The 23,179-nt window shown below is 38.7% G+C and overlaps 5 protein-coding genes across 5 annotated transcripts; 1 reads left to right on the top strand and 4 right to left on the bottom strand.

Annotated features, from left to right (window-relative positions):
- Positions 1 to 3,037: 3,037 nt before the first annotated feature.
- Positions 3,038 to 9,364, bottom strand: LOC307019738 (uncharacterized protein). Its single transcript, XM_079650822.1, has 6 exons — positions 9,230 to 9,364; positions 9,076 to 9,112; positions 5,612 to 5,719; positions 5,287 to 5,468; positions 3,924 to 5,184; positions 3,038 to 3,818 (listed from the first exon to the last, which is right to left on the bottom strand). Exons 3-5 carry the CDS (start codon positions 5,621 to 5,623, stop codon positions 4,956 to 4,958), a joined length of 423 nt encoding a protein of 140 aa, XP_079506948.1. The 5' UTR covers positions 5,624 to 5,719; positions 9,076 to 9,112; positions 9,230 to 9,364; the 3' UTR covers positions 3,038 to 3,818; positions 3,924 to 4,955.
- On the top strand, positions 8,734 to 13,656 carry LOC307019722 (UDP-glucuronosyltransferase 1A1-like). The gene is made up of 9 exons (XM_079650789.1): positions 8,734 to 9,657; positions 10,085 to 10,148; positions 10,220 to 10,368; positions 11,323 to 11,450; positions 12,121 to 12,214; positions 12,403 to 12,531; positions 12,615 to 12,702; positions 12,806 to 13,025; positions 13,377 to 13,656. Exons 1-9 carry the CDS (start codon positions 9,136 to 9,138, stop codon positions 13,645 to 13,647), a joined length of 1,665 nt encoding a protein of 554 aa, XP_079506915.1. The 5' UTR covers positions 8,734 to 9,135; the 3' UTR covers positions 13,648 to 13,656.
- Positions 13,657 to 13,748: 92 nt separating this feature from the next.
- ndufb3 (NADH:ubiquinone oxidoreductase subunit B3) lies at positions 13,749 to 15,211 on the bottom strand. Its single transcript, XM_079650824.1, has 3 exons — positions 15,062 to 15,211; positions 14,048 to 14,176; positions 13,749 to 13,960 (listed from the first exon to the last, which is right to left on the bottom strand). The coding sequence occupies exons 2-3, from the start codon at positions 14,173 to 14,175 to the stop codon at positions 13,810 to 13,812; spliced, it is 279 nt and encodes a 92-aa protein (XP_079506950.1). The 5' UTR covers position 14,176; positions 15,062 to 15,211; the 3' UTR covers positions 13,749 to 13,809.
- Positions 15,212 to 15,616: 405 nt separating this feature from the next.
- pecr (peroxisomal trans-2-enoyl-CoA reductase) lies at positions 15,617 to 19,598 on the bottom strand. Its single transcript, XM_079650818.1, has 8 exons — positions 19,449 to 19,598; positions 18,507 to 18,640; positions 18,256 to 18,421; positions 18,069 to 18,150; positions 16,897 to 16,993; positions 16,700 to 16,810; positions 16,188 to 16,299; positions 15,617 to 16,090 (listed from the first exon to the last, which is right to left on the bottom strand). The coding sequence occupies exons 1-8, from the start codon at positions 19,558 to 19,560 to the stop codon at positions 16,008 to 16,010; spliced, it is 897 nt and encodes a 298-aa protein (XP_079506944.1). The 5' UTR covers positions 19,561 to 19,598; the 3' UTR covers positions 15,617 to 16,007.
- Positions 19,599 to 20,637: 1,039 nt separating this feature from the next.
- Positions 20,638 to 23,127, bottom strand: rpl37a (ribosomal protein L37a). The gene is made up of 4 exons (XM_079650823.1): positions 22,977 to 23,127; positions 22,117 to 22,245; positions 21,851 to 21,933; positions 20,638 to 20,779 (listed from the first exon to the last, which is right to left on the bottom strand). Exons 1-4 carry the CDS (start codon positions 22,977 to 22,979, stop codon positions 20,716 to 20,718), a joined length of 279 nt encoding a protein of 92 aa, XP_079506949.1. The 5' UTR covers positions 22,980 to 23,127; the 3' UTR covers positions 20,638 to 20,715.
- Between the last annotated feature and the right edge of the window lie 52 nt (positions 23,128 to 23,179).

Raw genomic sequence — 23,179 nt, 5'->3', positions numbered from 1 at the left:
GACTTGAGCCAGCCATTTTTTCCTCCGCTCTGTGTCAGTGGGGAAGCCGTACATTCGTACTCCTTTCTCGGAGCGATTTGAGCATCCCCAGGCAGCACAGCAAACCATGGTGGCGACTAGGAGGCAGCACAGCAAACCAGGACAACACGGAGGAAAAGGCACAGACAAACTGCATGATATGCTATTCAATGTTTATTGAATTCCATGTATTTGCAATGGATGTTCCTAAAACAACACATTTAGCATCATCATCATGCTGCTGCTGCTGCTAGTCCTTTGATAGTCACCTGTCGGTCTCCTGTCCTTTCTGAAAGCCATAAAGATGACATTAGTCATTTCGATAACTTGTGTCCTCAATTACCATGGGATTACTGAAACTACCATGAATTTAAGAAAATGGTAGAAATTAATCTAATCTGAATTTTGAAGCATTCCTTTAGATCCCCTCCCTCTAAATATATCAATAAACATTAGAAAGTGATGCTCCTGACTACCATACAAGTTTAAGAAGATAATATTGGTTTTAAAGAATTCCAAGCTATAAACAGCAACAGGCTCTTTAACCAAGGCACTGTTAGCCTAACATGTAAACTAGTTGTTCACACTAATCCTAATATTATCACTTAATATTAGCAAATTCTATTTTATTTTTTAAAACATATTGATGTAAATACATACACATATCGATTTGTAGTATAAATATTGCAAATCAAAACCTTTATTCACTAATAATTACCAAAAAATCGTAGTTCTATCTCCTGTTATCAATGCATTCACATTGCCTGCCATGAACTTCCGGGGAACGATCCTCGTCTGCATGAACCACGTGACGATAACCGTTTTTGGACTTCCGCTGTCGTAACTCTTCTATCTATACGGCGCTGGCTTTAGCCAACGAGCTGCTGGGTCAGGTGAGGCTGCAGCAGCTCTGTGCCCTGATGTGAGCTGCATCATCTGTCTTTAGGAGTATGTGGTGTTCTAAGGCTCTGTGCCTGTTAGCATGTTAGCCTAGCTACTGCTGGGTGACAGACCCTGCAGTTTGTGATGGACTCTTACCGCTGATACACTGGCAGAAAGAACATAATTGTGAGTTCTGGTCTCCTAAAAAGCAGGTGCAGCCTACAAACAAGAGCAGGGAGGATGAGACACATGTTGGCACAGTCATGCATTACAATCATAAAGCAAAACAAAAACAGTTAGCCAAAAGCAAAGCAGCATGAGCAGAACACTGAGAACACGCTGTGGTGTCTCTTAGCAACTCGGTGCAAATAATTTATGACTGGATCATTTATTAATTGCTGATAAAGCATAAACAGTTAGTTGCTTTAACTTTAATAAAATGATCCTGTGAGGATAATAAGTTAATTTGAAGCAGACTGAGTCTCAGGGTTGGGGAGAAATAGGACCCAAATGCAGTAAAAGGACTAAAAGTTCAGGCAACAAAAAGCGAGCTTTTTAAAAAGCACTGAAATCTCCCTTTTTTAATTTTCACAAATAGAATAAAGGTTTCACAAATCTGAAACTGTGTTATAAAGAATCTTTAGCCTCTGGGATAATCCAGTCCAGATTTGATGAATCTAGGTATAGTGGTTTTAGATCAGGACCTGGTCTTATGTGGTCTATATGTAAAAAAAGCAGCAAAATCTTCCTTTTTGTATTTTCACAAATAGAATAAAGGTTTCACAAATCTCAAACTGCGTTATAAAGAATGTTTAGACTCTCTGGGATAATCCAGTCCAGATTTGATGAGTGTAGGTCTAGTGGTTTTAGATCAGGACCTGGTCTTATGTGGTCTATATGTAAAAAAAGCAGCAAAATCTTCCTTTTTTTGTATTTTCACAAATAGAATTAAGATTTCACAAATCTCAAACTGTGTTATAAAGAATGTTTAGAGTCTCTGGGATAATCCAGTCCAGTTCGAGAATAAAGTCGTAATAATATGAGAATAAAGTCATAGTAACGAGAATAAAGTCGTAACATTACGAGAATAAAGTCATAATTACGAGATTAAAGTCGTAGTTTCATAAGTGACTTGAGAAGGGGACTTGGAGGAGATTGTCTCCTGCAGGAGGAAATGGCTGGTTCTGGCCGACTACATTAAATTACATTGCATTTAGCTGACGCTTTTATCCAAAGCGACTTACAATAAGTGCATTCGACCAACAAGATACAAACTTGAAGAAAACAGAATCCTATAAGTACATCAGGTTTCAGTTTTCAGTCTGCGCCGGAAGATGTGTAAGCTTTCTGCTCCTGATTTAAATGGGGAGCTCATTCCGATTCCACTACAAGGCTATCGTTCGACTCCTTCTGGATCCAAAGCCTTGATTACAAGTCTCATCGTTTCTTGTGAAACAACAAATCCCCTTTGAACAGCTCGTAGATGTAACCAACACTATCGTTGGTTACATGTTCAAAGGGGATTTGTAGTCGGCCAGAACCAGCTATTTCCTCCTGCAGAAAGGAGACAATCTCCTCCAAGTCCGTTTGGTTCTTTCTTCGAAATAATAGACATAGTTTCTTGCACAACCTATTCAAAGTTCTAATACTTATGATAATCTGATGCTGATGTGCCAAAAGATTAAGTATTTCGTTATTTGAGAAACCTAAACTAAAGTACTGCTTCACAAGATGCTCCACATTCCTCATTGTATTGCAGGACGCTGCTGTTGTTCCTTCTCAAGTCACTTATGAAACTATGACTTTAATCCATAGACTATATATATAAAGCTTTAATCTCGTGATTATGACTTTATTCTCGTAACATTACGACTTTATTCTCGTAATATTACGACTTTATTCTCGTAACTATGACTTTATTCTCGTATTATTACGACTATTCACTATGACTTTATTCTCGTATTATTACGACTATTCAACTATACGATTATTCTCGAAATCTCTCTGTTTTTTTTCTAAGTGTGGCCCTAATACTCCGCTGTATAAAATGAAGAAATACATTATGAAAAACAAAGTAGGATTCATTTTATTAGACTTGTGGATACAACATATACAGATTATAACAATAGGCCTACTATTAATTAAAAAGTAATTTTTTTGGATTGGCTAAGATGAGTGAAAAAGAATGTTCTTTCAAGACAGGTTTGGGAAACCATGAATCTTTTAGAAAAGCAAGTAATGTGCATCCGACCATAAGTCCTCATAAAGCATACAAACAAAGAAAAGGTGATCAGATGTTTCAATACCACCATAAGGAACACAATTATTTGTTTCTATTCCAAAACCTTATTCCAAAACACTGGATGGATACACAATATTCAAAAATGTGGAATTCATTTATTTTGCTAACTTTGGGAGTTATAGGGAATTTAAAATATTTAGTCAGTAACATGTGAATGGTACTTTTTAAACAACACTTTCTCAGGAGAGAGCTCTGATCTACACATACGAATGGTACGTTTTTTTATTGAAGTTAGTAAAGAGATTGAAAACGATAGTGACAGGCTGTTTCAAATGGTCAAAAAGAAATCAATAAACTAAAAACCCTTTATTAGGGCTAACTAACAGTTCTAAGTGCAGACATAATGACTTAATAGAAAGTGAAAGGCACATGATCAGATGGTTGCGGACAATAATTCCTTTATTGGAAAACAGTGCAGAGGCTTAAAGTACACAGTAAAAGAGCACATTGGACGTCGTTTTAGGGGCGTTGTTGGAAAATTAAGGAACTGAAGTCTCGGATGGAGCGTCTCTGCAATGGGGAGGGACATTTTTAGTTCTGGCGATGAGCAGGAGGGGTGAACATGCAGAACGGGGAGGAGGAGGAAGCATCTCTGGATCTGGAAGTCGAACAAGACCTGGAGAAAACACAAAGAAAGGGTGTTGCATTAAAATAGGTTTCATCAGCAAACTTGCATAAAAAATTCATTACCTAAAATCTCATATTGCTATACTGTACGTACAACTTGGGAGGAAGAGGAGCTCTCTCGTTTCATGAAGGCATCATCACAGTCAGTCAGGTTCATGTTGAGGAGTGTGAGCTCAGTCTTTCACACCACATATGGAAACACCTGTGAGAAGAAGAGCAAGTGAACAGAAACAGAGAGCCAGCTTTAATAACACAGAAATATTTGTGCATATTAACTGAAGAAATATATCTGCATGTGTTTCTCTGGTCCTTGCTGTTCCACTCAGGTCTCCACATGGCAGTAGGATAACATCTGTGCATGTTTCCTTATAGAGGCTGTAGATGGAGGTTTGGCCTTCAGCTATTCAACAGAATGTGCAGTTGGAGGAGATGGCTGCAGGTTGCTGACAGAGGGTGGAGGTGGAGAGGAGTTTTTCATCTCACAGGCTGCAGCTCAAGGCTGATGTGTTGTTTGAGGTGGAAGGTAGAAGTAACAGGTGGAGGCTGGAGGGTGGAGCAGGTGTTCTGGCAGGTGATAACTGTTGCTGTTGAAGCTGAAGCTGGATTAAGAAGAATGTTAACAGGGGAGCAGGAACTGATTCAGAGGAAGACAATTCATCAGTGGTGAGATACATTAAGATCAATGAAAGTAAACGTATCTCAACTAAATACTAACTCTTAACACTAAATACTTATTCTTAACACTAAATACTTAAACTTATTAATAAATACTTAAACTAAACACTAAATACTTATACTTACTACTAAATACTTACTCTTAACACTAAATACTTATACTTACTACTAAATACTTACTCTTAACACTAAATACTTAAACTTAAACTTATTACTAAGAACTTAAACTAAACACTTACTCTTAACACTTTATACTTATTACTAAATACTTAAATCTAAAGACTTAACACTTAATACTTATGCTTGGCACTAAAAACTTATCTCTACACTTAATAAACTTAAACTTAACTGCCATACTTAAAACTTAAAACTACTCAAATGAAACTTAAAACAACTAAACTAAACTTAAAGCACAGTATTATTTAGACATGTCAGCTTATGAGAGTGTGTCTTAGTGCTTTGCCCTTTTTGCTGGTGGATATTCGGGCTCTGGTTCACCAGAAACATCCACGTTGTAGAGCGGAGGCTGGACTCCAGCACCGTAGGACACGTCCACATGGACCAGACCGTCTTCATCCACTGTCTCTGTGAACATCGGACGGTCCAGTCGCTCCCACAGCTTCTGCTTGATACGACGACCCAGACCCAAACTATATGGACGCAGGAGACCGTCCGGGAACCTGAGAGGAGAAACACAAAATAAATCTTTATGATGAAGGAAAATAGAGAGATAGATTTCTAAGAGAGTGTAAATTAACTGACTCATTTGGGACACAACATACCTCAGCATGTTATCCACAACTTCATGGTAGATGAGCTGGTACTCCTCGACTGAGCGGTTGTGGATCCTGATAGGGTCGTCGAGGTGCTGGGGAGCAGGGGAGGTCCGGGGGCTGGGGGCCACATTAGAGACAGGTGGCAGGTCAGCAGAAGCAGCAGGGCGCCGGCGCTTTGTATGTGGCACCTGGAGAAGGTCAGAGGATGTCAGACTCTAGCAAACTTCTTACTTAACAAAATACTTTTATAATTGAGAAAACATTACTTCAGTTCTTGAAGATTAAACTGTGTACAATTTCAAGGAACAGAGTTGAGGATCAGATGTTTCACCTGGTCGTCCATGCAGCAGGGACACTGTCTGCAGACTGCAGGCCTCCTCTGGCGGGCAGAGACTCTCCTTTCTGTCTGGTTCTCCTGCGGGAGGACGGGCACTCGACCCTGCAACAACACACACTCATGTTAGGATGAGGCTTTACAAGTACCTGCAGGATTTACCTTTTTCTAATATTTTGTCATGTCGTAATAGGAAAATCAAATGTGTTATTGCTAGTTTTATGTGCTGCAAGATTACCTGGCCAAAACCTGATGTGGTTGTTAGATAAAAAACATAAATGAAGGAATATGAAACATGTAATCAAAGTCTGAAAACCTCATCAAGACGAGACAGGTCCGGTGACAAAACAAGACCCACCTTTAGGCCATCATGTCAGTTAATATTGTGCTTTAGTGACACATATGTGACGTGTGTATAATATATATTAAGCATATTTCCGTCTAATGAAAAAAATGCTACGTTAAAATAGGCTACTTCAGTTACTTTAATTAGCTACATTCAAAGTCACAATATTAAAGTATTTCAGCTTGGAGCTGGGTGATATAGCCTACAAAGTTAATATAAATGATTTGTATTAGATACATAACATGTATGTGTTATTATTATGTTCATATAGTCTTGTTTAGATTAATTAATGTGTATTTTTGGTATTTCGTACTGCATAGATTCATTAATTGAATCGTTTCAGTGGCATAGCCGACATGATCTTAATGTAATATCAACTTTGTTTAATTGTACTTATCGTTACAGGAGCCTAAATGATTTGTTAAACATCAGTAAACTATGAGGTTTCTTAAAATGTCGACGGTAAATCACATTGGAAACAACGGGGACATGAACGTAATGAAATCTTACATTTTCCATACCGAAAGTGAGTTTTCTCTGTGTACCAACTATCAGGCGGTCTCTGACTCTTGTCGGGATGTCAAAATACTTGAGTAGAAGCGATACTTTGGAAGAAACGTCGAGTGAAAGTGGAGACCGTCTTCAGGTAGTTTTCAGGTTGTTATGGTTTAAATATTGATCCGATATTAATGCTAGTCCTGCGTCAATCCATGGCAACCATGGAATCCTTTCCGTCCATTTTGTGCACACAGTCACGTTTTGCCTCTAATATAAAGTTTACTATCAGCCTGAGATAAAGTTAATATAAATGAATCTGTAGATATAACTGGTATTGAACTGGAGTATTACAGTGTATGCAGGCAGTGCAGTAGAGACCATATCTAGTGATATCAGTAAATGGTTTGTCGTTATCTTTAACCCGAAAACAAAACTCTATGGGAATATAAATTATGACAGCACTTGTTATTGAACTATTAGTGGTAGGACAACATAGCCTACATGTTGTTGTGGTCGTTCCTTTCGTTAATTACTCGCACAGCAATTGTGCAGCTTGTTGAAAAAAGATTTAACTTCCAACTTTCCTTAACTTCCAACTTTTGTAACATATAATCTAGCAGCTAGCTCTTTCTTTTATTTGAATGTCCCTCTGAATGAATCATATCGTGGTGACTGACCATAACGTGGATTTTTTTTGATTGTTTTATTGACAAAGGTGTTATGAGAAGATTTACACCACTCATATTCACAGAGGTGGTAGAAATACTCAGATCTTGTACTTGAGTAAAAGTAGAAGTAGGCCTACCAGAGTGTAGGAATACTCTGTTACAAGTAAAAGTCCTGCATTCAAAATATTACTCAAGTAATAATGGGCTACAAAAGTATTAGCATCAACATATAATATAATAACATACTCATTATGCAGAATAATATATATGATATGTTTTGATTATAATTATTGATGCATTAAAGTGTTATCAAAGCTGGTAAAACATTTTTTCACATTGGTTATCCAAATCTGCAAAGATATTAGATAAATATTGTGGAGAACTACACTATTTACCTCTGAATTGTAGTGGAGTAGAAGTACAATGTACCAAAACATGTAATACTCAAGTAAATTATGTTGTGAAAATGTTTAATAACCCAGTGAGAATAGTTTAGGCAGAACAAACATAGACATACAAATGTCCATCATAATTACAAGTCTCTCATACTTCTACTTAAGCAGTACTTGAGTAAATGTACTTAGTTACTTTACCACTTATTTTATACTGTCCCCTTGTGCCTTCCAATACTCCTTAGTTATTACCATACTAATTTGAATGGCAAAAAAGGTTTAGCATGTCCCTATACATAGTACGTATTGTGGGGGAAACAGCAATGGAGAATCAGGAATCAGAGAGACACGAGGAGAGCTGGAGCTTTGATGGCAAACACTGGTGGTTTATTTGGAGTTACGGCCGGAGAATTGACAAAACAGGTGGTGTGTCGACACAGCGGTTGCCAAACCAATTCTGAAGAACTCTTTCTGTAGTTCGAGGTTTTAACTAGTTCGGAGTGTAATAATCAACATATTTATCAGTGAGACTAAACAATTATGGACCCGGAATCTAACTAGAGCTCTTGTCCATAGAAAAGAATGTGCGCCAGGGAACCTACGTCCCTGAACAGTAAACTACCTCATGGAGGCTTGTGCTCTGTCATAGACTGGCAACAACAATGTGCCCAAGCTGCCCCTCCTAAAGAGAGATAGCAGCAATACCCAAGGCTGTAGAACTATGCCATGAGAAAGGAGACAGTGAGAGGAGAAAATGATTAACTGTGTCAAAGGTTGAATACCTAAGCAAATTATTCCCGAACACGTATGTCAAATGTCAAAAAAGGATGTCCCTTCACATCTTGTCGCAATAATGTTTTTTTGTCTATTCTGACCCACAATCCTTTGTACAGCGGTTGTATTACAAAAAATTAAAGGTCCAATTTGTTGACTAAACAGTATGTTCCAATCATATGCATATCATATGTAATGGCAGCTGCACTAAATACTGTAAGACAAGAAAAAAAAGTATGCACTTTTTAATGCTGCCCAAGCTGGGAATCAGGACTGTTACAGGGCTCATGGAGCTTTCCAATCACAGCAAAACAACCCGTCCTACCCATAAACTGTATATAAAGGTCCTGCTAAACCCATCACAACAAGGGGGTGTCTAAAAAAGGCCACCCAGGTAAAATAACTCCTTGGTACTCTCCACTAGGGGTCTGCTTCTCTCACCATACAAGCACAAAACAGTGTACAACAAGTCATACCGGTCCCCCTCAAATCAGTCTGTTCGGTCTATGTTGTTGTGGGACATTTTCAGGCATGCAGCTGGAGAGGAGGGACAAACTGTGAAAAGGTGTCGTATTACAAAACTTCAGGTTCTTAGAACTTTATGCCCTCAAACTGACAGAATTTGAAGACTGCAATTGGCTCTCTTGATAAAGGGAGGACTTTGAACGCACACAACTCGGCTCAGTCACAGAGGAATTTCCACAAGAACCTGAGGGCGGTGAAAGCTTACACAAGCATTCATAGAGAAAGTGTTGGGGGGGTTTATGTCCATTGTTTACTTACATTGCCTCACCTTTTCCTTCTTGTTGGATTCAGTGAGCTGCAGACACAGAAGAGAGAACAATGTGGAAATCTGCAGTGTTTTTGTTCCTGCTTCTAAACGTGGATATGCAAGTAAGTGGTGATGTAGATAAGACCGTGGCAGAAAACTCCATACCAGATAAGCTCAAGACAGAAGAGGCTGCAGCGACCAGCAACATTCCTGCAAGGGACAATGCTTCTTCCGGTTACCTGGGCAATTTGCTGGTGGTACCCATGGATGGGAGTCACTGGGTGGGTATAAAGGCCATTGCCCAAGAAATGGGTCGCCGTGGACACCGGGTCACCGTGGTGATACCAGAGGTCAGAATTCGGATGGGTCCAGGAAAACACTACCATACCTTGACCTATCCTGTTCCTTATGACCGGGCTCACATTGATTATGTCATGTCTTCACACATAGACGTGATGAAAAAATCAGCACAGTCTTTCACGGAGAAGGTGGTGACGCGATTTTCTCAAATCAAGAAAATTACGGGCTTCATCCACACCACAGCAGAGAGCCTACTGTTCAATGCAAGTGTCATCTCACATCTGGCACAGCAGGTGAGTGGAAGTACAGAGGTTGAAAACAAAAAAATACAAATATTGACAACCAGAATCTGTTTTTAGTGGCGTCATATGCAAACAAAGTTCATGAACTACTGGTTTAATGCATAAAATATTTAAAAAGGGTTAGGCTGAGGGTTAGACAAATATGACATTTTCTGTAGAAATCATGCATGAGTGTAACAAGTATGTACTTTTAACAAATGACATTTTGTATTATGTGTGTGAGTGTTTAATAGTGCATATGCTGTAGAAGGTGGCCAAATTCCATTTAATTTATTCTGTCTCAGGGTCCTAAAATGTGTTATTTTATTATCATAAGTCGAAACATCTGCTGAGAAAGCACTAAATAAACACAATTATTAAGGTTTTAGAGATTGCTTTTGACCCTGTACTCTATTTTTCGGACCGTGTCTCTCTGCAGAACTTCGACGCCGTCCTAACAGACCCCATGGTGCCCACAGGCTCTCTTATAGCTCGGAAATTGGGTGAGTTCTGCAACCCTTATATTATTTGTGCTCTCATGTCTGCACAGTTTCTCACCAGTCATCACTTGCAGGTCTCCCCACAATAAACTTGCTGAGAGGAATTCCATGTTCCATGGATATGAAGTCTGCAGGCTGCCCATCCCCTCCCTCATATGTGCCACGCTTCTTTACAAAAAACACGGATAAAATGAACTTCAAGGAGAGGACTATCAACACTTTGGTGAGCAAATGAATCCCTCTTTATAGCTCTCATTTATTTCCCTTTCTCTATCATTCTACAGAAATATTCAAGGGTATTTCAGATGTTGCCATGGTATAACTTGCCTCTATTATCATGCCACTACGTCTCCCTGCCTTCCTACCCAGTCATCATGACTTTGGTTTCAGCACTGTTAAAATGTAACTTTCACTACTGTAATTTAATTCTTATGCCAAGCACCTATGCCTTACTCGGTTAACTGGTTTATTAGTGTGAATGCTGTGCAACAGCATGTGCAGTCACCTCAAACACAAGCAAAAAGACTGGACTTTAACAGACTCTCTCAGCCTATTCTTTTCTGTTTGATGGAGACTTCATACTGACTTCAACATGTTCCTCATATTTTATACATTATTGGTGAAGTATGGTTTTAGTTCAAAAGTTTGCAGTTAAAATATTCTGATGCTTTTCAAAGCGTTTTACTTTCTTTTCTCTTCTTAATACACATTCATTCACTACTTGGCTACTTACATTTAATATCTAACTCCTTCAGCCTACTTTCAGATAAACCATTCAACTATTACATTATTCAGCTATTTCAGGACATTGAGGCTATACATGTTGTTGTTTATACCTTTTTTAAACCTTTTCTGTTCAATATTAAGCTTCTTCACTATTTTTCCTACTCTTCCAGTTTAACATTTCACTTTCAAGTTTTCAACAATGCATTTGAGCTGTAACAATTTTGATTCAAATAATTTCACTTTTCTGCATTTCTCCGCTAAGTTCAGCAACACACTTACTTGGTTTTTGCAGCTAAAAGCAATTACAGAGACCATTCAACTAATAACATATTTAGCTTTTTCTGCATTTTCAGCTACATTCAGCCACAAGTGTTCACAGTTTACAGCATGCACACGCATTTTCAGCAGGAAATGCATTTTCTAGTTGCTGTTTGATGCCTCTGACCTACAGGTGGCTTTCCTGGAGCCGCTGCTTTGCAGACTGATGTACTGGCATTTTGACAGTTTAGCCTATCAGTTCCTGGGGGAGGAGGTGGGCGTGGCTGAAATACTGTCAGACTCGGCTATCTGGCTGCTGAGGTAACACGTACAAAGGTTATTTATTGACATTTTGGAAAAGAATACTCATCAACTGCAGATGGACTTTACCAGTGGTGGAATTTAACAGAGTTTATTTACTAACATAGAGCCATACACAAGTACTGTTTCAACTAAATTGCACATGCATGAGTATTTCTAATTTCTGCTTCTTTATACTTCTACTTTTCTACATTTGAAAGACGAATATTCCCCGTATTCCAAGTTCTTTTACATATAAATACATATTATATGCTGATATGTTATGATGCAGTACTGCATTACCAATCTACCCGGTATTTTAAGTAGCTGAAATTGGCTCCATATTAACAAACTACTATTTTAAAATGCTCTTACATGTATTTGTTAGTAATACAACTGGATGATATAATATTCTATAATAGGATAATACTGTAAAAAAAGAACAATTCTGCATACTGAGTACTTTATTTATGGCCGATAGTACTTCTACCTAAATGACATTTCAATTCAGAACTGTAATGGGGCATTTTAAGACCATAGTATTTCTACTTTTACTTAAGGAAAGGATCTAAGTACTTTGTTAAATGATTGTTGTAGTGTTTCTGTTGTCCCGTGCTACTGAATCAAACTAAACTATAAAACATTTTAGATTTATTATTTACATAAATATGTAAATACTGTGTTTAAACAGGCTTGATTTCACGCTGGAGTTCCCACGGCCACTCATGCCTAATATGGTGCTTGTTGGCGGAATTAACTGCCATGTGAGGAATCCTCTGCCTGAGGTAAGGCCTGTGTGTCTGATCCAATAATTAACTGTAGATTTTAAATTGTTTCATATTCTATTGAGACACCTTCTTGAAAAATTGCATTTCAAATTGATTTGGACTCAAATAAACATTCTGAAAAGAATATAATAAAGAAAAAAACTCTCACTGACCCTGGCATCTATGTGTGTGTGTGTGTGTTGCAGGATTTGGAGTCCTGGTTATTAGACGGAAAACATGGGTTTGTAGTGTTCACTCTGGGCACCATGGTGTCAGATCTGCCTGAAGACAGAACCTCTGTCTTCCTGGAAGCCTTCAGACAGATTCCACAGAAGGTACAGGAGCATATATGTAAACATATACGTAAATGCAATTCAAACCAAACTATCTTCAAAGAGCAATGCATTATTTTTGATAGGTCGTATGGAGATACACTGGGCCGGTTCCTGATAATGTTCCAGAAAACGTGAAGTTTATGAAGTGGGCTCCTCAGAATGACCTGCTAGGTGGGTAAATCCACTGCAACACATCCTGAAATGTGAAGCCCACGACTGAAAACTTCCCAATGATGTATAACATAACTTAGAAGATCCAACATCTGTGTGTTAGCGCATCCTGGAGTGCGGGCGTTCATCACACATGCCGGCTCACATGGTCTGTTCGAGGGACTGTGTCACGCTGTTCCCATGGTGATGGTGCCACTTGGGGGGGACCAGCCTGACAATGCGCAGAGGTTGGCGAGCAGAGGAGCCGGACTCGTGCTGGATATTTTTGACACAACTACAGAGATCCTTCTGCATGGACTGAATGAGGTCATCAACAACACCAGGTGAGGGGACGCTTAAGCTCCTTAGTCCTGTAGTGTGCCAATATGTTTGTGTGCATGTAAAGTTTCCTCCAGAGGGAGTTTCTCTTCCAAACACTCCCCCCCCTGCCTCAATTGTAGTCCATTGTTTACTTCCCTAACAGTGAAATCATTCCGTCACACTCGTGCTTCTATTGGCTGGCACCAATACAACACCTTTTAAACAATAAAGCATGTAAACTTGTCACAATAGATATGAGACATGAAACTGAGCCTAATAGGGTCGCTTTAAAAAAATTGGTTTGGAATGTGCTTTGATAACTTTGCCTCCATGTTGTGTTCTTCAACTCTTGCCATTAATCTGTTTTTATCCAGGTATAAAGAGAACGTGCAGAAGCTGTCTGATCTCCATAAAGACCGGCTGGTCGACCCGCTCGACCTCTCTGTGTACTGGACAGAATATGTGATGCGGAACAAAGGGGCAAAACATCTTAAAGCTGCCGTCCATGGCCTCAACTGGATCCAGTACTACTGCCTGGATGTCATAGCACTACTGGCTACTGTAGTGCTGTTTTTTGTAATCCTGACAGTAAAATGTTTTAAACTAACCTTTTGGAAGCTGAGCAGGGAGAGAAAGCAGGACTAGTCGTTCTATATGTGCATGTTCAAATACAAATTTACTGTATGTTAAATTGGTTTTGGTTTAAAGATGGGACAGGGTGAATAGGTAGAATAAGGGAAGCCATGGAGGGATCAGAAAACATTTAATGAACAGAAAATACAGATTATTAGACTCTGGGGTCGAGCGTTAGTGTCCGCCCTTCTTTGGTGGGAAGAAGGTGTACTCTACAGCCAGAGCAACAGCGAAGGCGGCAAAGCCCCACTTGAATCCTTTCAGAAGCACTTCAGGCAGAGTGACAGTACGAGCGAAGCCCCCAGTGTATCTCCAAGCCTCGTTGCTACAGGGACAGTTAAAGAAAGGATAGTCAGTAATCAGATTCATTAAATGGGAGACAGCTATATTTACTTTTGGTAGAAACACTGACCGTGCCCATGGATCCTTGAGGCCCCTGGAAGCCAGCCTCCTCTGTACGATCTCCAGTGGGGTCCCCTCTACCTTCCACTGCCGCCAGTCTGGCAGGACCAGCTTGTTGTGCCCGTGGTCACCTCCCATTCTGAAAACAGATACATGTTAATATGTAATCACCCATAGGTAACTTGAACCTCTCATATTATTATTGGCTTTTATTTTAGAAATGTGTTGTCAGAAACAAGCCTGTAAAGGACAAAAACAGGCTCAAACATGTTTCCGCTTATGTAGAAGTGAAAACTGCTAACTCTTTGGTTTCCATGTCTGTTTACGTCTAGAAATGTACATGTGGGACCAGGTTTCAACCATGTTTAAATGGCATTAAAACGTTTGCTTGTAATGACGACATTACACTGGCTCAATACCTGTTTAAGCTTTTGTAAGATTCTCAGGACGCAAGTTGGCACATAAATCAAACTTTATAACACTCGGTTTAGGCAGTCATTATCATTATGTAATGTTGATGTTTTAATCTTTGCAATAATGGATGTAAACTAGCTGTGAAGCAATTTCTGGCAGTGATTTAAATGTTGTTGAATTTTTACTGTTCGTAAATAATCAATTAACAATCTGGTCGCAGCACCTGCAAAAACTGAACCTGTCAAAGCTCAATGATGTTAAGCTTTAATGAACATTTGAAACATGCCCTACTTTATTCATGACTAGCTTTCTTTATAAACAGTGTCATACAAGTTAAGTGTCTTACTAAAGCAAAGATGTGTACATAATGAATAGGAAAAAAATCGTTGTTTAATGAAAGTACACAGCGTTTCCTCAGCTAGCATTTCGTTAGCTAACGTGCTTACGTCAGCTAACTTGTCTAGCTACATCCATACAATTGCAGCATTTGCTCTATGAGGCATTATCTACAGCTTAATTTATGTTAAGATACCGTTGTCAGCCACAGTGAAAAAGCAACAAAAGATGCTTCAGAAATGTAACATATTAATTAAAAAGCATAACACTGTACCTGAGTGGTTTGTTGTGACCTCTGTAGCAGGACTAAGTGTTCTTCTTCTTCAGCGTTTTATCGCAGGGAGACACCAGGGATACAGTACATTACCGCCACCTACTGTGTTGGAGTGAACCAAAAATATCTATATCTAAGAAAAAAGGAATCCCTCAGAAAATGTTTATAAAATATACACTTGACTAAAACGTAATGTCTAATGAACAGCTCCTGGATTAATTGTTACTAATCTAAAGTGGTTTAACGCCAATATTACAGCAAAGCACGCTGGGCCAAAAAACAAAGCGTCTTGCACCTTTACAATTAGAGCTGTACCTTTATTTATTGTTGTAATATATAATACATTGTAAGACAAGCTATTTTGTCATTGGAAAAGCAAATACTTTATTTCTAATATACATTATTATTTTTACTTTCTATCCAATTCAACTATCAAGGGCAATTTTTTTTTATCCAAATAAACACTTTATATGATTCAAATATTTTTATTTATTTTACAGTACTAGGTTTAATTTTCAGTTTTCCCTTAAATATTGGACAAATAAAGGAAACATGTTACATTTACATATAAAGTCTGTATTTCATAACTATATCAAAGACGAACAGCCTCAGCACATATATTTAAAACATTATTGTAATTTTCCATCGTTGCTTCTGTCTTTTGTCTCCATTTGCAAATAATGCAATTTTGTCAAATAGCACCGTTAATTACCAACTTACAAAGGCACTGAACATTTTTTATATAGTGCTCTGTCACAACTCATTACCAAAAAAACAATCAGACACTTGTATATCTATTATTAAATACAATTATGTACAGAATTTGTTATAATAAATCACACTATCTTAGTCCCGGGCCACTATGGTGTCTTGTTTCTTCCCATTGCTTGTGGTACCCATCAGCTCTCTGTCCATGGTGGTATGTTTATACATTGGGCTCAGACAATTAGAGCTTGCTTTTGGGGTTGAGTAGTTCCTTCAGAGCCTCCTGGTTCTCCCCCTCTGGAGCTTCAGGCCATGCACTGTGGTCTGGAGAAAGAAACATAAAAAGACAATAATTTAGAATACAAAATAGTGTGCTGTGACCTGTGAGGTATAAAGTATAAACCGTAGTGTTGATACGTACTCGGTATCTCCCACATGGAGTGGTACAGACTCTGTCCTGCATCAACCCTCAGAGTGTCTCCAGAGATGTAGGAGGCCCCAGGAGAGAGCAGGAAGCAGACTGCTGATGAGATCTGAACAAAGAAACAAGTACAAAAAAACATTAGATATAGCCAAGACTTTTCTTTAATCTGTTAGCCTACTTTTATTATTTTTGCTTTCAATATACACTGCCCCTTTGCTGTTGTAACACTTTAAATTTGCCCACTTTGGAACAAATAAAGGATTTCTGATAGTTTAGTTTGTGGCTCAGTGGGTAGTGTGCTGGACTTGGAATCAGGGGGTAGCAAATTCGAGTCCCACTGCAGTCAGCATGTCGTTGTGTCCCTGGGCTAGACACTTCACCCCAAATTGCTCCTGTGGGGATTGTCCACAGTACTGAATGTATGTAAGTCGCTTTTGATAAAAGCGTCTAACAAATGACATGTAAATGAATGTTTATTTTAAAGCTGGAAGGCAGAATGATGGTTATACCTCTTCTGGTACCCCTAGCCTTTTTGCGGGGCTAAATGGAACAGACATCTTAAAGAGACTTGGTCCAAGATCCTTGTAGTTTTCCATTGCAGTTTTGGAAAAGATTGTGCCCTGCAAACAGAGAAAAGCACAGCTTTTTAATTACAAATTAAACCCCTTCATCACTTATCCTGTGTTTACTCGTGATCTGTACTTACAGGTGCGACAGAGTTGACCCTGACTCCTGAAGCTGCCCACTCGATGGCCAGACTCTTTGTCAGGTTGTCCACTGCTGCCCTCGCTGCCCCTGTGTGGCTGTAAGTGAGAGGAGATTCAGTAAGTACATCATACAAAGTCTTGCTCCTTGATTATTGGTTGAACCAGAGTGGTTCTGGTAAGAAATCAAGGATTGGGGAGCAAGCAGAGATCTCTGAGTATCGATGCTAAGGATACACGAGAGCAGCCTTCCTGATCTGACTGATATGATATATTACAGTCAAATGCATCAATCCCATGTAACGTTTTTTTTGTTTCTGATTTTACCATATAGTTCAAAATCTGTGTTTATTGTAGATCTGAACAATAAAACGAACCAAAATCCTCCTAATGTTTTCTTATTAAACATTCTCTTTTCCCTCTCCACGCATGGTTTTCTTGCATCATACGGGCCCAGAGGGAGGGATTAAGACGCAAGGAAAATACCTAATTGAGGGTATCATGAATTTAATTTAATTTAAGATTTAGGATTAGGAACTCACAATACAGAAGAAATAACTAATTAGTTTGACTAACTTTGCACTGTGATTTATTTCAGATATATGAGGAAATTCAAATGATCACTTAGGAAAAGTTCTCATGCATCTGTTTACAGTTAACTTATATATCGTTACAATATGCAGTATTGTATTCCACTGTACAGTATTTCATTTTACATTGGTTTTTATTCTGTCTTAATCTATTTTACATGCATATAGTTTACTTCTTCCCTCTAAATATTTCATTTTTATATCTTCTTGCACTATTTTTATTTATTTGAATGTCTTAATTACTCTGTTTTTTGCACTGTAGAAGGAGCCAGAAACTGAAGATTTTCATATCACCTTTCGGTAGAGCCTTTTAATCTTCTGAATCAATGTAAAATATATTAAAATGAACATAGTGTGATATTTTAAGAGGACCTTTATCAAACGAGGATTTTATTATAGCGTTTGAATGCCTGGAACTCTCTGCAGCCACAATGCTTCATTCATAATTTTCACATATTTTGTATTTACCAAATATTGCGCTTACTGCAATTTGGAATTGCACTCATTAACATTGATTAATTTTTTGTTTTAACTAAATGGAAATGATTGTGTGAATTCATTTGTTGTTCGGTGCTGCTGCTTACGCCATCCCCGGAAAGCCTTTCCACATGTCAGCTATGATGTTGACGATAACCCCTCCATGCTGTTTCATCCATGCGGCGTACACTGTGTGGACAGAACCATAAAAGTCACACTGAGCTCTTTACCCAACACACACTGAGGCTGTGTTAGCTTATCAAACACACACTGAGGTTGTGTTAGCATCTTTACCCTGCTGGCAGCAGTGGAAGGTTCCCGTCAGGTTGGTGTCTATCACAGCTTTCCAGCCTTTAGACGAAATGTGTTCTGCCGGGCTGCTGAACTGACCTCCTCCATTGTTCACCAGGAAGTCTATCCTACCGTACCGCTTCAGCACTGACGACACAAGATCCTTCACCTGGGCATAAAAGAAAACAGAAAATCAGCTGTTGAAAGCAACAACATGAAGTCATGTGAGCCTGAGGGTGAGTGCAGGCCCTCACCTCATCTTCGTTTCGGATGTTACACTGCAGAGGAGTGACACGCGCCGGGCTGGAGGCGGGGATCTTCTGTCTCATCTCCTCAGCTGCTGCTTCCAACCTCTCCACCTTTCTACTGGAGATGACCACATTGCAACCTGAAGACAACAGTCAGCTTCAAAAACTAGGATTACAGTACTGACTGAGGGCTGGGTTATATATCAATAACATTATATGAGATAAAATATCGTATTAGATCTTTGATATCTATAAATGGCATTAGTGTATTTCCTAGAGACTGCATTAAAGTCATGTCATTTTCAGAAATCCTGTTCAAACTGTTCTATTTGCCTTTACCCAATTAGTCACATTACTGACGTATATACAAATCAAAATGTCATTGTGTGTCTTCATTATTACATTGTATTTTAGGGTTTTGGTAAAAAAGTTTATAGCTAGTCTGTTCACATGCAATATATTTGATTTAGAATGTATTTTCAAATGAACAAAACACATCCCTTGAGTTTCTGAGTTCTTCATGGCGTTAACTTTGAGAGAACTTGGAAATCATTAATGGATTATTTGGAGCTAAACTTTAACCCACACACCCACCACCATTTTACTGAATGTAACTCCAGTAAGTGAGTGGCATTTATTTATAAACTCGTATTTTTTACTGCCTTTATACCCCATCACATTGGAATTAGATGTGGGTATATTGTCCCTGTTTCATTCAGAATTTCATTTGATAGCTGTAACCAGTTTGCCTGCACAGTGTTTAAACCTTTATATATACAGTCTATGGTTTAAACTGAGTAACATTTTGAAGAATTCAGTAGCCTACATGGCTTCTTGTATCTGTGTCGAAGTTCACTTGGCTCTTGTTGTCAGTCAGTCGCTGTTCACTTCTGAATCTCAGCTCTATGAAAGTAAAACTCTGTTCCCCAAGCACCCCACATCACTCACCGAGTTCCAGCAGCTCTTCAGAGATAGCTTTACCGATCCCGGTCCCGCCGCCCGTTACTATTGCAACTTTGTGGTTGAACAAGCCCGGTCTGAAGACACTGGACGCCGCCATGTTTATTTCTTGACGTTGCTGCTGGGGAAGACGAGCGCCCCCTGGTGGACAGCAGCTGTGTTCGGTTTAACATTGATGCCCTCTTTAGGAGTACACTGACATTGTTCTGCATTGACCTTGTTAATACAACAGAAACTTAGTGGAATATTATATATTCAACTGTATATATTTTTCTTTGTTACTTATATGCCATGGATATTCAATTTGATTTATTTACTATCAATCTTACCAACCAATATTATTCCAACCGTTTAGTACCAATCTAAAGCTGTAAATTGATATTTAGATGAGTTTGTAGGCAGACCATTGGGTTGTTTTTTCATTAAAATATGAAAAATGTACATGATACAAAATCCAGTTATTTAAATGGTACACCCTGATGGATTCTGCACAGCAATTGTTCAGTTTTCAGCTGAGGTTCCCGTCAGATGAACTCACAGGCCCTTGACTCCCAATGTTTTACTTTGAGATTAAAGTGGATGAATTGATCGAATACAATTGATCTCGACATATATAATAGTTTGGTCTACTACTTTGTGTAAAGTTGAATCGTTAAAATTGTAATTACTTTTGGCTACCAGTTGAACTTCTGTGCCCTCTTGCAAACTGGTTTTGAACATAAGGCTTCATGTAGATTAAGGTTTAAACCTTACCAACTATACATTTGTAATTAAATCAGTATTTAAAAAAAATAAGTTAGTGGAGCTACGCTAGTCTTCCTACGGACTTCCCTGGCAACTTCAGAAGTACCCCTTGATGGGAATCTCATATATAGTAGTCTATGGTGGGGAATCACTGTAAAGTACCAGTAATTTTTTTCAAGCACTCTCACAGCAGGAATTATTCCAGTACTCAATATTTCCTTAAAATCGCTGTGGATTAAAACAGGCAAAGGGTAATGTGTCAGAGCGATAGATTAAGTATAAAAAGGTTATTAGAGTGCAGGCCCGAAAGACACTATTAAATACACATTTCTTATAACATTGGAACACCTTTTGATGTTGGAACCCTGATCTCTAGTGCGACTTCGACACACGTTTTGATTTGACTGCTTCATTATAAAAACAGACACAATAATTCCGCTCCAGACAGATTTATTTGTTGATGTTGTGGCCATGTCCAGTGTGGGTTAAACAATAGAAAAAGTCCCAAGGTTTACTGGTCTTTCAACTCCTTCAGCCTCCTGATCGCAGACTTGACTGTGACAGCTGAAGTTGTGCTGCAAAGACAAAAAACAACATTAATACTTATTCATTGTGTATGCATTATAATTCAATTATTTAAACCTTGTCTATCCAATTGCTGTCCCTTGCTTCAACAGGAGCTTACCTCTCTAAAAAAAGTAAAGAAAAAAACTTGTTGCCGCATTCATGAAGGTCCTTTAAAAAAAAAATAACTTTCACATAAAAACTCCATTAGGTGATCTTGCCTTTGTTGCATTAGTTTTTCAATATAAAAACACTTTTCCTTTGGCAATATAAAAAACACTGCAACCCTTTCTTCTTCTTATGAAGTCTACCCATAGCCTGTCTGCCTGGTCTGTAGAACAACCTTATTAACAGTATATTGGAAAACATTCCTGAAAACCCCTTACATCAGCACGTAGCTGTCCACAATCCCAAAGATTCTTCATTTGAAAGATTGCTTGCTTTGTGGTTCAGCGACAATGCTCAATGCAATGAAGATGATTTAAGGTTTTGATGGTAATTGGCAAAGCAATCCAATCATCTTTCCTATTGTAGTCTGGGAAAGGCTGCTACCATATCAAGTTAGGAAATGTAACATCACCCCTTGACACATCGATTAACATCTCGTTCACTCACAGATTGGCAGTTCCCCGTCCAATTAAAATTTGAACAGCGGAAGCTTTTCTCTAAAAAGTCAAATGTCCCTGAAATATCTTACAATTTACGTTTCTTAAAAAACAGGGGGGGGGGAATACAAATCATTGTGATTTTTAAAAATGTTATAAATGTTTGGTCTGAAAGGTCTGACTCAATTCCTTAGTTATTCCATTTCACATGTATCTCATTACATTTGAGTATTGTACAGAGCAAGTTTGTCAAACATTATGTGACACTCAGCTCCAGGAGAAACCTGTATGGCTGCTTCCTTTTCATACAGTTCTTCTATGTTTTACTCATTTACTGTCAAATAGTTGCAGCAAGTGGAACAACATCATCCCGGTGGCTAAAATAGAATTGTTGATAGGGGAATCAGGCTTAGCAACAGCCGAAGATGCCGCCCTAAAACATTAATTCTCAATATGAAATAGTAAAAAGAAACCTACTTGTATGTCCAGGCGCCTCCAGCCACGGTCTTCCTGCAGGACCCACAGTGCCAGATGCCAACGGCCCTCCTCTTCATCTTGGTCTGTCAAAATACATTTAAAAGTGGTATCTTGTCAACAAATACACAATATTGAAATATAAAAATGTTTTACATATGCTTGAGGTTTTAACAGTGTTTCGTTACATTAATATATACACTTTAAATGAACCTGAATAAGATCACAAGTTAGTTGGAGCAGTTTTTGGATTTTATAGTTGACCTTACCTTGCCACAGAAAGAGCAGGTGTATTTTGCGTGCTGGGAGATTTCAATTTTCTTAACCATCTTCCTCAGCGACGCGCCATAACGCGTGCCATATTTACCCACGATCCCCACCTTCTTGGTACGCTTGGCCTGTGAACAACATTAAAAAATACAATGTTCAAAATATGCAATAATAATGCAGCTGTAGAAGCAGAACTCCCTCTGATATATTTAGCCGATACTGCCACCAAACTCTTAGGCAGCAACTGTTACTAAAAGGGGAAAAGTTTTTGCACAATATTCTAGTTATGCTTACACAAAAAGCCAGTCTAGTTCTAAGGATTACATTTTCTTACAGCAGAATTTACAGAGGACGACCACATGTCACATCACTGCAGCTTTTTAAAATGAGTTTACACCATTAAGTCGTGAAACTTGTAGAATCAGGCTGCTGTGTTAGCAGTGGTGTAACCAGCTAGCCTAGCTTCCGTTAACCTAGCTATCCAACGAGCTAAGCTACACCAATTCAACAAGTGTATACAGGTTTGGAGACTACAACCCTCTAGAAAAAAAGCATTTACGTTTGCTTTCATTTTAAACCTGAGGGTCTTCCAGGTAAGCAAGGAATATAATATTAATGCTAATATGCCTAGCCCACCCGGTACATGGTCTCAGTGAGTAGCAATGGTGGCAGCCATTTCTGTCTCACTGGAACATGAAAACATCGTATTTGCTGGAGAAATAATCCCCAAATCGCCACAAATAACGGGCAGGTATAACAAACAAGAACATTGTGAAGCCTTCAAATATGTGATTCAATCATTATTAGCTCAGGAATTGGTAGATTGACACGGATTAGCAAGGGGACATTTTCGGCTCACCATCGTTTCAGTGGAGACGTAGGTCCAAAGAGGGATTGCTCACGGCGCAGGCGCGATTTACCCACTCGTTTACGTTGCATTGTGGGACTTAGAGTTTCCAAAGAATGCAGAGGCTCCGACATGAAAACAAAACTACTTTTATGAAACGTATAAAATACGCCGGTCCTTTTTTCAAATAAGTTATTTTATTATTGTATACTTAT

Source organism: Notothenia rossii (assembly GCF_949606895.1).
Source record: "Notothenia rossii genome assembly, chromosome: 9".
Taxonomy (NCBI): domain Eukaryota; kingdom Metazoa; phylum Chordata; class Actinopteri; order Perciformes; family Nototheniidae; genus Notothenia; species Notothenia rossii.
The sequence above is the reverse complement of the archived record's forward strand: the minus strand, read 5'-3'. Positions and strand labels throughout refer to the sequence as shown.